At 34.5% G+C, this 16,984-nt stretch overlaps 1 protein-coding gene across 2 annotated transcripts in view; it reads right to left on the minus strand.

Moving 5' to 3' along the window:
• Positions 1 to 16,984, minus strand: part of REV3L (REV3 like, DNA directed polymerase zeta catalytic subunit) — a 146,328-nt gene that overhangs the window by 57,455 nt on the left and 71,889 nt on the right. For both annotated transcript variants that reach the window (XM_031680136.2, XM_031680138.2), the window contains 5 exons: positions 15,954 to 16,191; positions 11,551 to 11,693; positions 6,738 to 10,905; positions 2,436 to 3,352; positions 567 to 646 (listed from right to left, as the gene is read on the minus strand). In XM_031680136.2, coding sequence (XP_031535996.2) covers positions 567 to 646; positions 2,436 to 3,352; positions 6,738 to 10,905; positions 11,551 to 11,693; positions 15,954 to 16,191 — 5,546 coding nt within the window. The remainder of the gene's footprint in view (positions 1 to 566; positions 647 to 2,435; positions 3,353 to 6,737; positions 10,906 to 11,550; positions 11,694 to 15,953; positions 16,192 to 16,984) is intronic.

Below are 16,984 nucleotides of genomic sequence, written 5' to 3' on the forward strand. Positions count from 1 at the left end.
TATATTTCTAAGGATACACATCTAACGTATACTTTTTTCACATAACTATGTATATCTAAGTTAAGTAATACCATATTTTTAGTATTTGAATAAAAACATTTATGATTTTTCAGAGTTTCAGTAGTAATGTTGCTTTCCTTTGCTACTTAGCAAAATGAACTAAAAAATCAATGTTATATTTGACAAAAAAAGTAGTAAACCAAGAAAAAGGATATATTTTTGGTGGGATCAAAAATCACTTACTTGAGCTCTGCTGTCATTGGATTGTTCTGATTTTGCCAGTAATCAGTTAATGTATTTGTATCCTCATAATCCACATTTTGGCTATCATATTCACTTTCTCTGTAATATTTGTATTTACATATAAGAATCTTTTAGATCCCAACAACAAAAAAAAACTAAAAAAAAATTAGGCAATTTCTTGTTGTCTCAAAGATATGTAAATAAAATGATGCAAAAATATAATAAAATTATTAAAAAACTGATACAAAGTTATCAATTATCTAACTGAAATCTAAGAATAAGAATGGATCTTCCACTGCTTTAAGTATGTTTAGCATAGTTACCTTTGCCTGTGTTAAGAGTACTCTTCTAAAAGCATCAGTATTACTTCCTTTCTTATGACTCAATTTCTGGGTTTTTGGTTCTGTAGAAAGAAATTTTACATTTAACATGTATATCAAAATTATCTGCTTCTTTTAAAAAAATTTTTTTGTTGTTCCAAAGTCTAGTACCATTTAAGAGTATTGTCCTATAAATTCCCCCAAAGACTTCATAATTTAAAAATGAAACGAATTCAAACCTCTGATCTCCACACCAATAACTTAAAAATTTTCATTATTAAATAAAAACATTTAGTTGTTAATTATTGAGTTTTATACCTCAATTATTATCCTAGGGAATCATTTAATTCATTTGTTGACTTATTTATCAAGTACTTATGATAATGAGGAAAAGATATAGTCTCTATCCTCACGGAGAGTAGAGAGAGTCAGAAATTCATCAAATACATATAGAAAAATAAAATTATAATTGGGGTAAGTACAACACAGGGGAATATAACTGGGAATTTTTATCTAGTCAGGGAGATTAGGAAAGCTTTTTTGAGCTAAGAATCAGAAGAAAGAGTAGGAATTAACTAGCAGCAGAGTGGGGATTTTACCTGATTACTGAGCAAAAAAATTGGAAATTGCTAAGGGTGAATAAGAAAGCTGGGGGAGCTCAGGTGAGACATGATGAGGGCTTGGGAGAGGCAGAGATATAGGTAGAGAGATTTGGGCAATTCAGGAAACAAAAAAGTGTAGAAATCACAGGATGAGCAGTGAGGGGACCAGGTGGGTATTATAAATAAATGCCATGTTTCTGATCTATGTAACTCAGTGACAGAGAAATGGTGGTACTATTCGTTGAAATAAGGAAAAGTGAAAGAGGACCAATGGTTTTCAATGTGTGGGCATGTATATGTACGAAGTGTGTTGGGTGGCTGGTGGTAAATGAATACAGGGAGATCATAAATTGAGATAAAAAATACTGACCTTACGGTGCCTTTGAGCATTTAAGTAGAAATGTCAAAGGCAGCTGGATCTAGTGTTCTGGAGCTTAAAAGAGAGTTCTGAATTGGAAATTTAAATTTGTGAGTATCTATAGTACTCCTATAGGCAGGAATTAGGTCATTGAGGAAGAAAACAGTAAAGAAAGCCTGAGGCTAAGCCTTAATAAACTCCAACATTTAGATGATACCTGACAATGTGAGATTAAGCTTCAAAGGAAAGCAAGTAGGAAGAAACAGAGGAGTAGGGGAAAAGCCAAGGGGAGAAGAAGTTTCAAGGAAGCTGTGGTCAACAGAACAATAGCTGGTTTGAGGGCATGTGATAGGAAGACTGAAAAACGTTCACTGGCTTTACCTATGTGAAGGTTATTCAGAATCTTTACAAGAGACGTACTGGTGGAATGATGGGGGCAGAATCCAGTTTGGAGTGGGTTGAGAAATGAGTAGGAGGTAAAGAAAGGGGGTCATCAAATTGGAGAAATCTAAGAAATTTGGCTTTGAGGGAAAAGAAAAAGAGTAGAAGCTGGCAGATATAAGGCCAAGGCAGGTGTCTGGCTTGCTTTCTATTTTAAAGGGTGAGGGAGATTTGGGTATACGTTAAAGCCAATGGGAAAAATCAAATTGAGGAGAAGGTAAGGTTTCTAAGCAGGCTCCTGTATTTCATCCAGAAGGCAGTAAGATAGGAAGGAAGCAAATGTAAATATATCTCAAAGCAGAAATACAAACAGTTTCCATGTGATGATGTCTAAGACATGATAAAATAACAATCGCTCATTAGCTGAAATTTCATTTAAAAAGCTCTGACTTTCATTACATAGTCTAATGTTGTTTTCATTCCTAATCTCTGAAGAGCTTTATGGAGGCTTTCTGTTAGTTGCAAACTTACCTGCTGACAAAGGGCTAAGGCCAGTTGCCTCAGGAAGTCCTTCCAGAAGTTTTCTCTGTATGATTGGTGTACTATGAAGGCAAAGCGATTCACATATTCCAGTTCTTGTCCTAACATTAATTGGAGATATCACTAGAGGTTCCTGAGACTCACTGCAGGGACTTTTCTGTATACCATCTTTTATGGGTTTTAGTAAGTTCTCAATAGTCAGGGAATGCTGTTCCTCTACTGGTGATGAAGCTCTGTGATCTCCGTTTAATGTTTTAGAATCTGGGGATGTTGTCTGTTGCCAAGGTGGAATTACTGGAGAATCAGGTGAGCTATAACTAACATAACAGTCATCCTCCTCCTCCTCCTCATCTTTCTCAGCATCATTTGCAGAAGCAACTGGTGGCAGCGTCTGACTTTCACTTGCAGTTTGACTGCATCCTGTGGTTGGCGCTTGTAAAGCAATCTGAGAATTATCAACATCTTCCTTGGTATGTGCTGTAGTGAGGAGTATATGTGGAGTTGTATCCATTTTTGGAGGCACTACAGGTTTGTCATCTGGATTAACTGAAGAGCTGAAGTTCTCAGCAGATTTTACAACTCCAGTTGGCTCTGTTTTAGACAGTTTCTTGGAACGTTCATATTCTTCTTTGGCTTGGAGCCATGTTTGAACCAGTTGTCGACTTGGGGCACATTTGCAAGGCATAATCACAATTTTTTTATCTCCAACCATTTTATGGCTATTACTTAACCCTTTATTGACAACTGCTTGGCCACTGCGAAGAGGTGACCCTGGTCTTGGATTTTGAGTCATTGCTGAGAATGCTGTTTTCCACAGACGAAGTCCTTCCAAGGAAAAGTCTCCCTCAAACTCAGCCAGATCATTTGGAAGTCGAGTTTCTACCATGAGAAGCCGTCCACCGATCTCCCTATAAACAACATATTTTAGAACAACTGTTTTGTCTCAAAGAGCAATTACCAAAATATTTTGGCCCCTAACCTAGAGATTTTTAAAAGTTCTTCTGGAATCTTAAAAGTGTCCATCTCTTTCTTCATTTTCTGTGCTACCCACCCCCATACTTTACATAGGTACACTATATTTACCCTCAATATGCTTTTCCTCACAGGTATATGACTATTAATTTTCTTTGGAAGGTATCATCAACACCAGGGAAAGAAGGTTTTTTGGGGTTTTTTTTTTTAGTGCTTCGTGAAGACTTGTTTTCTTCAAAGAGATGACTCAAATTCATCAGATTCCTGTCCTCTACTCATCTTAAATAAACTTCCACTGTCACCACACATGAATAAAAATAATGGAAGAATTTATCATCAGAGATTATATCCCTGAATTTTTTCTACAGCCTCTTTTTACATTGTCTAGTATCCATAGTAGTAGTTTAGCAAAGCCAGTCAGTTCAAACAAACCTTTCTACCCTGCCAAATTCCCTAAACAATTAAAACACACACACACACACACACACACACACACACACACACACACACAAATCGAGGTAATTTACCATAATTCTTTTCCCCTTTCATACAAGGTTTAACACTAACAATAGAACTTAGAGGAGTTGGCAGAGCCCTCGGAGCCTAAGTGTTACTAATGCATGTGTATGTGAAGAATCACTAATTAAAAGGTAGCCTGGTTTCCAATAGTTATTATAAATATTAAGCTAATCCTCTCTCTCTAACGCATATCCATTGGTACTATTTCTGCCTTCTACAGCAACATAAGTCTACTTTTTCTTCCTCATGGTATCTCTTTCATGGATATGAAGAAAGTTCTTAGTTTCTTCAGTTACTTCTCATAGGACATGATTTCTCAAATGACCTGGTCATTCTCTAGATAAAACTCAATGAAATGACTTCTTGTATTCTGACTGGAGGTGAAGGAGGAGCACCAGGGTTACCATATTTCCTTTTCCCATTTACAGGGAAAGATTTTGGTCCCTCCTTGTTAACTCTGTAACCAGGATCTAGCACCTTCCTTGTACTCCCACCTTGCAACTTTATATAAAATTAGAAGAATTATTGCTATTGAAGGAAATGAGTACACATGTCATGTGACTATACGCAACTCTAATATTAATAATACAGAGATCATAATGAAGTAAAAAATAACAAAAATTGGTGAGGTGTGGTAAATTCAGCTTTCTTGAATATTAACAGCAGCATGCTAATAGCTACAACTCTCACTGTAATGTATATCAGGAGCCTTAAATTCTTCAGTAACACTTCCTTGAGATCTATAAGGAAAAACTCCAAAATACAAGAAATGCTTTATGAAGAAGATACTAATCACTTAATTATCCATAGTGGCAAATCAGAGAACAAACTTTCCGTCCAGTAACACACATGACAGAATATTATGCAGCCATAAAAATGACATTTCAAGAGACTCATAAATTTAAACTGTTTACAATATAATGTTAATAAGTGAAACAATCTCAATACAATATTGTGACTACAGTAAAATCATATTTCAATAAAAATAAAAGCCATACATTAAGAAAACTAAGAAAACACATTAAAATATTAATAATGGTTGTCACTAGGTAGAGAAATGGTGTGACTTTTATTTCTTCTTTTATATTTCCTTAATTCTTCTACAGTGAATACATAGTTTTTAATAAAAAAATTGTTTTTCAAATATGACTATCATCTTTTTATTTCAGCTGCAGGACAAGTATCAAAATTGGACAACAGCTAACAGCAACACAGAGTAAATGACTAGCACATGATAAGTTAACTAAGAATTAAAAAGATGTATAAATCTGAGGAGGAAAAAAGAGATCAATTAAAAAATATACTATAATTGGGGGGAGGGTACAGGTCAAGTGGTAGAGAACATGCTTAGCATGCATGAGGTTCTGGGTTCAATCCCTAGTACCTCCTCTAAAAACAAATAAACCTAATTACCCCCCGACACTGCCAAAATAAAAATGTTTAAATAATACAATGATAAAAAAAAATTTAAAATACATATACCATAATCATTACTACTGATAAAGTCAAAGCCTCTAAAATAATGGAAACGAATGTGTAAGGAAGAGACATTCATTTATTCTGGCAGTGAAATAAAGAGTTCCACTCATGTTAAAAGGCCACATGTGGGTATAAAGCAAAATGGAACAGAAAACTATGTGTTAAGAAGTGCAGGGTGTTGGGGAGGGGGAAGTGCCCTTCACTTCAAATCCTTAGAGGAGGGAACTTCTACTCTATATTTCTGATGACTTTTTCTTACCCATTTCTTAAATGGACTCCTGGAGAAATTACTGCTAATCTGTTGGGTAAAAAGCCTGGCATTTATTGTCTTTTTACTAGGTGGGGCCAGGAACACGGTACTGCTCAAGATCAGTGCATACATCCCCTTGCCTTAGTTGGCTCTCTGTAATTCTTTCCCTTATTTAGACTCAGCAGTCCTGCTTCTGACTGGATGATTGAAATGAACTGCCTCTCTCTCTGCAACTGATTAGGTAAATGGGGTCAAAGACACAGGGGCAGGACCAAATATCATCACTTTAAACTTTCTCGATTAAGCCAAGTTCCCCAACTTAGCTCTCATCACATATGTTCTACCTTGATGATACAGGCAGGACAAGAAACCTACTTAACTACTGGCTTATAAGTACTATGATTCCTTTGCATTTTGCTATTGGCTGTGTGTGTGTATCTGTCTTTGTTTATCATTTCTCTGAAAAGATTCTTAGAAGAAAAAAGAGGTAAGGGGAACATAAGTCCACCTTGCACCCCTACTAATTGTACAAACTAACAATAGTAACGATAAAACCTAAGATGCTGGCAACATGAAAAGAGAGTAGTATATAATAGAAACAACTTAAAACAATCATTTAGATATGTCATAAGAGTATTTAGAACATATGCGTGCTCATTTTCAAACACTAAAAAAATGAAGTTCTTTGTAAAAATTATGAAAGTTTACCATTTTAGAAATAAATATCATCTTTAAAATAATTATAATACTTTTAAAGTATTATGTATGATACCTTTCTTGACTTGGCATCATGTCATAGTGAGCCTCACATCTTTAATCCTTAATTTTGACACAGTGTAAAGTAATAGTAGATCTAAGATCAACACTCATCAACTGAAATAAATTTCTCTAGGTATAACCATCCAGCTAGTTTGTGAATTTCCTTAATATATCTATAATTATAAATCATTTTCACAATGAAATACTTACAAGTATAGTATCATAGCCAAAAAACTAGCAGTCAGGTACCAAATGTAGTTACACATGTTATAATTATTTAGAGGAACCCAAGGTGGGAAAAGAATTCTGATTACCTGGGCTTTTCTGGTACATCAGAAGGATTACTGCAAAATGGTTCCTGGTAAATAGTTTCTGAAAGGTCATGATCCAACAAAGTTGCCATAATCTCTTCCCTACTTGGTGGGGACATAAGTGGTTTCAGAATGTGAGCAGTTCGAAGGATGAAACTACCATTTTTAGACTGCGAGGGAGAGCTAGTAGACCTTGGTGAACTATCAGGAGTTGGTGTCAACATATCATTGTTTCTTGAAACATACAATTCTAAATCTTCAGAGGCTGCATCTACAAGTTCACCATCAGGGGAAGATAGTATTGCAGTAAAAGAGGTATTGACTGCGTCAAGAGGCTGTCCCACTTCTTTTCTGGTATGACCTTGAATCCAATCTGAACTGCTTGGCTGTGAGAGGCTAAGAAACACTTCTTTGCTTACTGAACTCCTGTTCAATCTGGATTTTTCACATAGACAGTCCTCTGACTGCTGGACACAGAAAGAATCCATTATCGAATTAGACCGAGTTGTCAGAGGATGAAAGCTATTCTTCCACTGGTTGTGGCGACGATTCTCATTGCTCTCTATGGATGATTTCTCAAATAGTTCAGGACTTAGAGTACCAGATCTAATCCATGAAGTTGAGTCTGAGGCATGATGTTTGTCTTCATCACATTTCTGGTTCTCATGACTTAAAAATTCAGTTTTTTCTATAGTTTGTCCGGGGAAAAGATCCTGAACTGCATCACTTAGGAACTTCTGAGGCAAATTCTGGTCAGCTGGGACAAACTGACTTCCAGAATAAAAGCTACAGAATCCAGTTTGACCTATTGTATTAATATCAAAATTATAGTTATGTTCAGGAGACAAGCTATCTTCAAGTGAATAACAACTTTCAAAACCTGGGTCTGAAAAAAAGATAGGACTATCATCTGACAGGGAGTTATCCAACTGGCTAGAGTTTTGTAAATTTACAGAGTCTACTTTAAGAAGTTTGGGAATTTTTTCTTTAGGTTTTGTACTTCTGGGAGTTCGAGGTTTTCTTGGAGATGTTACTGATCGTGTTCGTTTAATTGTTCTGTTATGCTCAAGGGAACCAGAAACAGTTTTGTTTGGTTGCTGTTTATTAGATAATGGGTCTTGCATACTAGTCGCATTTTGTGCTTTCTGCTGTCTTTTCTGTAACAATTCTTTTAGAACTGCCAGTCCAGACTGTCCTTCACCAAATGCTGAAGGTGTTGACATGTTTTGATTTCTACACTGAGAAAGTGCTTTGGTTTGTGAAATTGCTTCTGACAATGACCTTTGTTTTACCCTTTCAGGTTTAAAATTTGACATATCTAAAATAAAACCCCTTTGTTTTTGCTCCCAAGCTATTTGTTTGATTGGGCTTCTTAAGGAAGTTACAAAGCAATTATTAGGCATCTGACTTTCCTCTGAAGCTGCATTTCCCGGAGAACAAGTTTCACTGTGCTTTGATTGTTCTGCCATGCACACAATCTGCTGCTGACTGTCTTTGCAATGCAAAAAATTAGGCGCATATGTCTGGTCTGGCTTTGATTCTAGGGAATTACGGTATTCATTTAACTTTCCAATAGACGACAAATAGTTTTTTTGTATATTTGCGTTCTCTTCTGTCTTTGGAGACAATATACCAGAAGACATTTGTGTATTCTGTGCTACCTGAGACAAATGGTTTGAAAGGTCAAATACATTTTTTTGAATCAAGCTGGATTCCTTTAGAGTAAACATAGCATTTTGATTATGAGACCGCTGAACATTAATTTTTGAGATCCCAGGTCCTAAAGAACTACAAACGACTGAAGAATGCAAATCATCTCGTGAACTGGGGAATGTCTGCAAATCTACAGGCTTCTTGCTTTCTAGAAAAGAAGAAAAGCAGCCAGATAAATTCTGTTGTGCATGAATTCCAGTGGGGAGGGAAGCAGAAAGGGGATGATCCATAGCAGAGCCCATTAGTGATGCACCTTTCTGTTTAAAAAGTAGCTGAGAACCTCCAGAACTATTTGAGGTCTCAGACACATTCTGATGCTTCAGCACAAACTTAACTTCAGCATCAGCCTGAGATTTTAGTTTTTCATCTTTTAATGTTATGTGCTTTCTTGATGTACCTTTCTCATTTGTTTTTTGTTTCTGTTTTGCTCTTGGTTTCTTTTTTCCATCATCTGCTAGTTTATTTGTCTGATTTCGTTTGTTCCTTTTCTTAGTAACTACAGAAGGATTAACAAGCTTTGTTCTTGATTTCTTAACCTGCGCTTTTGCTCGACTATTTTTTCCTACACGGGAGTGAACAGTCTTGCTATTGTATGCATTAGGACCCTTAAAAAGCACTGTTTCTTTATCAGTAGCAGCCATGATTTCTTCAGCTCTTGGATCTGTGGGAGACCAGCAGCGAGGTGGAGAAGAGTTTATAGGACTTGTGCTTCTCTCAGAAAGAAAACCTAGTTTAGACATAACATCACTATAATTTAAGTCACAGTCTTCGGTTTCAGCAATGTAAGATGGCGAGGGAGGAGAAAGGATAGCATGTGACCGTTTTTTCCTGAAAGACAAAGTTCTTTTAATATTTTCACTATTTGTCCTTTGTTGCTTACCAGTTTTTTTCTTAGCAGATTTATGTTTTGATTTCCTTCTGTGACTTTTCTTTGGCGTTAGTGGATAAATGGGATATTTGGTTGCAGGGGAGTCAGGAACTTTTGGCCAAAAATCTTTCAAAGGTGCAAGCTTTTTATATAGTTCCATTTTTTCCTCTGTTAGTATTACTTGTTTTTCTTTAGAGTCTATTTTTCCTAGCTTCACAAGCATATTTTTTCTCCCTCTAAATCTATTAATAATGATATACTTTATGATGACAGGGGGCAGCTTTTTAGACATTTTTCTGCGTTTTCGAGATTTGAGAGTTCCATCTAAACTTTCACTAATTTCCATGGGATGAGGTAGGCTAATTTTTGAGTTCTGTGTTACAAAACTTGACTCACTATCTTCAGTCTCATAATTTACCTTGCGTTTGGCTCTAAGCGTGTATTTATTTCCATACAATCCAAAGGACTGCTCAGTTTCTAAAGTTCCATCTCCAAAGTGACAGTCTACAAAACTATCTGTAGATGTTTTATTTTCAAAAGCTCCACGAGTGACCTTAATTAAATCACTGGTCAATACATTATCCTTCTCAGGATTACTATTACAAGGATTATTTTGTATACAATTATCTTTTGTGGATCCAGTCTCAGTAGTTTTGGTAGAAGTCTCTTGATGACCTATCAGCTTCTTTTTATTCATTTTTAACCGAGACTGTTTATTGCTAGGTTGCAGTTTATATGTGACAGGAGAGAGCTTTTGTGGCCTACTGAGACAATTAGAAAGAACAACACTGGGAAAAAACATATAGTGTGCTGCTTGCTGGCTGAGGCTTGGTTTTTCTGTTTTATGTTCTTGAAACTCTTCATATCTGATTTTAAGTTTATTTAGTCCACTTTCATCAGCAATGCTGTCAAGGGAATGCACCATAGTTCTATTCTCCCCTGAGCATGATAGCAATTCACAATTTTCAGTCAATGATGATGGGAACAAATTACTCAGAGCTGTGCTGTTTCCTTTTTCATTTCCTTCAGAGGATAATTTACTTTTTGAATGACTTAAGTCAGAAAAGTTGAAAGAATTTTTGCCCAATGTATTTTCGTTAGTGTGACGGTTCATATGTATAAAAGGGGCATCCTTATCAATTTTTCTAATGTTTGTATACTTTCTACTTGGTACTTGTCTTGTAACAGATGGAATATCTTCTTCATAATCAAAAATACTACTTTCACAGGAAGATACTGGGAGGACATCTTTCTTACTACTTTCTTTATGAGAGTTTTCTGAATGGGTGGTACTGCTTAAAGATCCAGAGTATTTCATAGAGTAAGCACTTTCATTTGTAAAAGAAGCAACTGAATGGTCTAGATTTTTTTCTATGTTGTTTGGCTGTGAAAGCTCTTCAATTAAATCTTCCTTGTTCAAAACATGGGAAGAAAGGGCACTTGTGTGTTTACACTGAAAAGTAATCTTAGCAGAAGATGGGGGTTCTAATGTAGCAGCATCTTTGTGAAAGATGGAGGGTTTTACTGATAGCTTGCTTGTTGCAATCACAGAAGAGTGGGTTCTAGAATTTTCATTGTTCAGTGGATTGTCTGAAATGGAGGAAAAAAATTTACTTCACTTTCACTCTTTTAATTTTTAAAATATTTTCCCATATCATTATACTATCACTATGAAATAAATTATATGAAATTAATTAAATTTGTATGTTTAAAATAGCTATCTCAACAAAAAGGTCATTCCTATTACTGGGATAATATTTCAATCTAAATAATCAAGAGTTAGTTACATTTGATTATTAGTCATTATTTCAAACACATATTCCTTTGATCAGAAATAGATGGTATCAATATTCAGTGACTTTTGGGAGGATAAGGGAAAAAATACTGTCACCTTGAAAGTTTTCCATAAAGTAAAATACTTCTTTGCATTATCACTTCAAATAAGCTGAGCATATTTCTTATAGTTTCCTACATTACTTAAATGTTAAGATGCTAAACTAATTAAAGTTTACAAAACTCTTAATCAGTGGTTAATAAACATTAACCTCTTAGAAATGAGCAAAAAATCATATACCTACATTCTCTCAAAAGAAAAAATCCTAGAGGACAAAACATAACAATATTGTCACAGCCTTCACTTAGTCAACTATATACAGAGAAACTATGATTATAGGTTCAAAATCAAATATATTTTCAGCCCCTAAATAATGAAATACAGTAGACTAGTTTACTCACCACTATTTTCATCTGCAGTTCCATCTAACTGAGGTATAGAAAGATTGGCTAGAAGCAAGCTATTATTACTCCATTCCATTTCTTCTTCTGAAGATGAATCATCTTCTTCTGTTGAGCTTCTGTGGGTATTTCTGCACAGTGATCTAGAGAATATTTAGATTTGCTAATGAGTATGAATATTGGAGAAGAGCACGTCAGACTCAAATAATTTGATGCTGTAACAGTAAAACTGAATTTAAAAGATCTGAAAATTGTAACTTTAAAAAGAAAAGCAGAGTTACTCTGCTTTGGTATCATGTCCTACCAAAAGTTACTGTAAATAGACTTTCATGTGAGCTAGAAGACACCATCATTCCTGTATTCAAAGCCCCACAATACCCTGAGTTACCATATCTAATTATGTTCTTCCTTATATTCTCCCCTTCATCTTATCATTAGATATACACATATAACAGCCTGGGTGAGAACCTGGTAATTTCTTAAAAGGTGGCGTCCTGGTATATTTTAAGAAGTGTCATAAATACACAATCACTACATTATGAATTGGAAAAAACAAACAAAGAGATAGGCAAGCGGGTATTAGGTCAGAGCTGAAAGAGAAAATAAAAGGGAATAAGACACAGGCTAGGAAGCAGCAAAGGTGTTGAGTCAATCCCAGCAGTGGCTATAAAGCAGGGTCACTGAGGAATTCAGACGGATTGTGAAGTCCAAATGGATACTCTTTAAATTTCAATTCACAGAGATTTAAATTTTTCACTAGATCCTAGCTTGATACTTTCCCTTCTATGGGATGAGCAAGCTTACTTTCTATCCATACCTAATTTTTCTTTCTCTTGTCTTAAAAATTTGAAAATATCTCTTTATTATACAAGAAACAGTTTCTCCATTAAGCCATTCCCAAATCACAATTTGTCCTTAAATCACTCTCTTAAGAGATAAAAGAGTTATTAGAGGTCATCTAGTCCAGCCTTCTACCCAACACAAAAATTTTTTAGTTTCTTAACAAACCCCACACAATCTCTTTTACATTCTTAGTATAAGAGGCTTGCTGTCTCAAATGGTAATCTTTTCCGTTGTTAATGGCTCTAATTGTTAGTAATTTTCTTCCTATGTTACACAAAAATTTTCATGCCTGCTTTTGTCCTGTGTAGCCATATGTACCAAATCTATTCCATTTTCCAAATGATAACCTTTAAAATACTTGAAGGCATTTATCATTTGTTCCATAATTTTTCTAATTAGACCATTATCTGTTCTTTCTACTGTTCTTTAGAAGTGACAGTGTTCACAAATTCTTCTAGTTTTTTTCCTCTTCTCTCCCTTTCCTTTCCTTTTTCTGTATTCTTAAAATATGGTACTCAGAATACAACATCCAATAAACAAGAAGAATTAAATGTCTTCATTTTCAGACACTATACTTCTATTATTTCTAATGTACATTTGTGAAATATTCAGGTTTTCCTAAAATTAATCTGGGCATGGTTTTCACAGAATTGGTCCAATCAATGAACCCACAAGCATTAATTAATAATGGGATAAACCAGTTCTTTTATTTTAAATAAGCTGGCCTTACTGGGAACAAGGAGACAGTGACTTTATAAGAATTTTATATATCTGAATGTTTATCTATTTATTATGGGCATGAAAGTATAAATAGCTAACCCAGGTATAATCTAAGAAACTGTAGAAGAAATGCTAATAGTAGGTTGAAGGTAAAATCAAAGGGACAATACCAAAATAAAACAATGAAAGAAAAATGAAGAAAAAAAACACAACTGGAAATAAGAAAAAGTAAAATGCTATATGACCAATCAAGTAGAAATATCAAACAGTTGATAAATTTTCCTAAAATATAAAAGAAGCAATACAACATATTACAGCAAGACTTAAATACATCAAATAAATACTATAATTATTTTATTAACAAAATCTAATAAATGCTACCCCAGATACAGCTGGTAGCCAATAATTAAATTTACTATTTTGGCAACCATACTACAGATTTATTGCATTCTTTATAAAGTAAAATCCATGGGTATCCCACAGAAATTGTTAAGTCCCGAATAAATCATAGGTCTGTCTAGTCTATAACTGTGAAGCTGACTGATTAATCCTAAACCTGTGACTTTATACTTTCTTAGGCGTCACCTATTTAGTTTCAAGATATTTTGAATCTAGATTCTGTCATCTAGTGAATTACCAGTATTCAATGTTTGTGACACTTTCAATTCAATCAAGCATGAAATATGGCACCAAACAAGCATTTAAGTTGTTTTTGAATGCAAAATCATGTAAATTCTCTGTAAACCCATCTCATCAGTCATTACTACCACATCTCCTCCCTATTCACAAGGATGTTTTATGTAACACTTTGTTAAATGTCAGGCTGAAACAAAGATTCAATATGATTATTATATTTCCTTAAGTAACCATATTTAAAAAGGATATTAAGACAGCAGAGCATGATATGAACTCATGCAGGGTCTTGATAGTCTCTGCTTCCCTTTTTAAGCGCCTACAAAGTGTTTATTTAATAATTAATCAGCCCTATTATATGGGAGCAGAACTGGAAGAAAGGAGACTAGTTAAAAAGTGAATCACAGAATTCCAGATAAACGATAATGAAGGCCTAAACTAGAAAGGCTTAACAACAGATAGGGGTGTAAAAGACGGCAAGTTAAATGTGACATTGAAGTTATAAGAAGTTAAAGGGAAAGTGGTGTCATTACAGAGATAACGAACAGAGAAACAAGAACAAAGCCTTTTATAGCACTATTAACGTTTAGGATTGCTTATACTCCAAAAGAGGTTGATGTGGTTGAAGCATTTCCCAACAGGATATTTCATTTAAATATTTATAAAGTTTATACAAAAAGAGTTGACAAAAAATTTATAGAATAGCTACACAAAAAATTTTTATGTCTTTCACCTCATTTTTTTTTTCCAACAGATTAGGAAATACCAGCAAATGGCATTTTTATGACACTGCTGAAGGTCAAATCTATCAGGAAATCGAACACTGATTCTGTCTGGCCTAGGTAAAATTAGGTTCTTCAAAGGTCAAGGAGCTGAGTCTTTGAACAATTTATCACTGTGACAGCAAAGGGAACTGAGTATGTGAAATTAGGAAGGAAGTATGAAGTAGTATTTTGCAGGTTTGGAATTTTCTATTCAGAATAAAAAAAAGCAATTCTTTATAGGAGCATACCATGAGAATATAGAAGAGAGGGTTCTGATATGTACCCAGATAAGAGGAGAAGGAATCAGAAATTTTATTTTTTATATTAGGTAATGTTGAAAAACTAGAAAAATACTATATATATATATTATAAATACTATAAATATATATATATTTAGTATATATGTAATATATATGTATGTAAATATAACATGTAGATTAACCTCATTCACCTTTCAAAAAACAGACTTTAGAAATTTCAGTATTGCCTACAGAAGTTTAAAGGAGAGGCACGCTCAGTGTTTTAAGCTCAGAGGTTTAATACTTCTATACACAGAACATACAGCTCAGGGGCAGACTCAAACCAATTAAATTCACAAGCAACTGATTTAGAAAAGCACACCGCCATCTTATTTATTTACCTCGAGAAATGAACAGAATATCAGTGTCTACTTCTGACATTCATTAAGGTTTAATTCCTTCAATCTAATCAGACCTAGAAGCTATTCCCTGTCTTGAAACTGACTCTGTATTTGTTGCTCTGACCCATAACAGTTTAACTCTTAAAAGGGCATTCTTTTCCCTCAAGTTCTGCAATAAGGAGGCACTTCTACTTTTGCCCCATTTATAACCCACAAATTAATACTATATATGTAAATAGATGATTTCTAAGTTAGGTTTGTGGGGAGAGTGGAAACTGTAGTAAGGTGGTCAAAAGTACAAACAACCTCCAGTTACAAGATAAATAAGTACTAGGGATATAATGTACAACATGGTGACGAGAGTCACCACTGCTATATGATACACATGAAAATTAAGAGTTCTCATCATACACAAAAAAACTTTCCCCATTTCTTTGTATTGTATCTATATAACATAATGGATGTTGGCTAAACTCACTGTGGTAATCATTTCACAATATATGTAAATCAAACCTTTATGCTATACATCTAAAATTCATATAGTGATGTATGTCAATTATATCTCAATGATACTGGAAAAAAAAATGAAGTTAAGTTTAATCTTTTTAAATGTACCAAAAGTTAATCTGCTTGGAATATGAAATTTATGCCACAAGAAGCAAAGCACTATTTAAAAGAGATTTAAAAGAAGTCAATTTAGTTTATAAGGTATTTTTTATTATGAATAATAGTAAGAAATAATTTCTGATTTAACTGATGACAAAAGGAAGTTATTAAAGTAACTGAACTAATTAAAAAGTTACCTCTTTTTGGCACAATGTTCTTCAATATTGCTGTCCCATCTCTGAGACATCACCAAACTAAGCTCCATCTCTTCTTTTTCAATCTGTGGTTCATTTTCTTCATCATCACTATTTTGAGGATTTTTATTGTTTCCAAAGGAACGACATGGTGGTGGCATCCTATTTCTTTCCCCCTGATATCCGTCATTTTCCAAACCAGCAAGAAGATGTACCACAGTCTCATCAGGACTACTGTCCACTATAAAACAAGTGAAGAACCACGAACAAATAACTTTAAATTTCTAAACAATTCAACAATTCAGATCAATCATATATAAAACAACAAAAATAACAGATGTTGGCACACACTGCAAGAATACAGCTAGTGTAAAGACTTATGTGTTGATGTAGCTCTTCCATCAAAGTGTGATCCTTGAACCACTGTGTTAGAATAATTTTGTGTTCTTACTAAAAAGAAAACGCCCAGGTACCATCCTACATCTAGTGAATTAGAATTTCTGAGGTAGGGCCCAGGGATTTGCATGTTAACAAGCTGCTCAAGTTCTTACTACACAAGTAAGCTTGAGGAGCACTAAACCAAATATGATCACAAGTGTAAAAAATAAATACAAAATATATAATTATGAATTCATTATATGAATTAATACAAATTAAAAATGATACATGTAATCACCTTATTCCTCACTTAAGCTTTATTAGCTCACAGGATAGTTAAACAAAACCTGTAGTTGCAAAACACAAGGGAGCTTTAAAAGTAGTTAATAACATTACTTAAAAACCTCAAAGACCACACTGAGATACCATTTCATATGCACTAGGGTTGCTAAAATCAAAGACAGATAATAACAAGTGTTGATAAGGCTGTGAAGAAATTGTAGCCCTCATAATTGCTGGTCAGACTGTACAATGGTGCAGCTGCTTTGGGAAAAAAAGTTGACAGTTCCTCAAAACGTTAAACATAGAGTTACCATATGAACCAGCAATTCCAGTCCTAGGTATACACCCAAGAGAGGTGAAAACATGTCCACACA

The sequence above is a fragment of the Vicugna pacos genome, chromosome 8 (genome assembly GCF_048564905.1).
Source record: "Vicugna pacos chromosome 8, VicPac4, whole genome shotgun sequence".
Classification (NCBI taxonomy): domain Eukaryota; kingdom Metazoa; phylum Chordata; class Mammalia; order Artiodactyla; family Camelidae; genus Vicugna; species Vicugna pacos.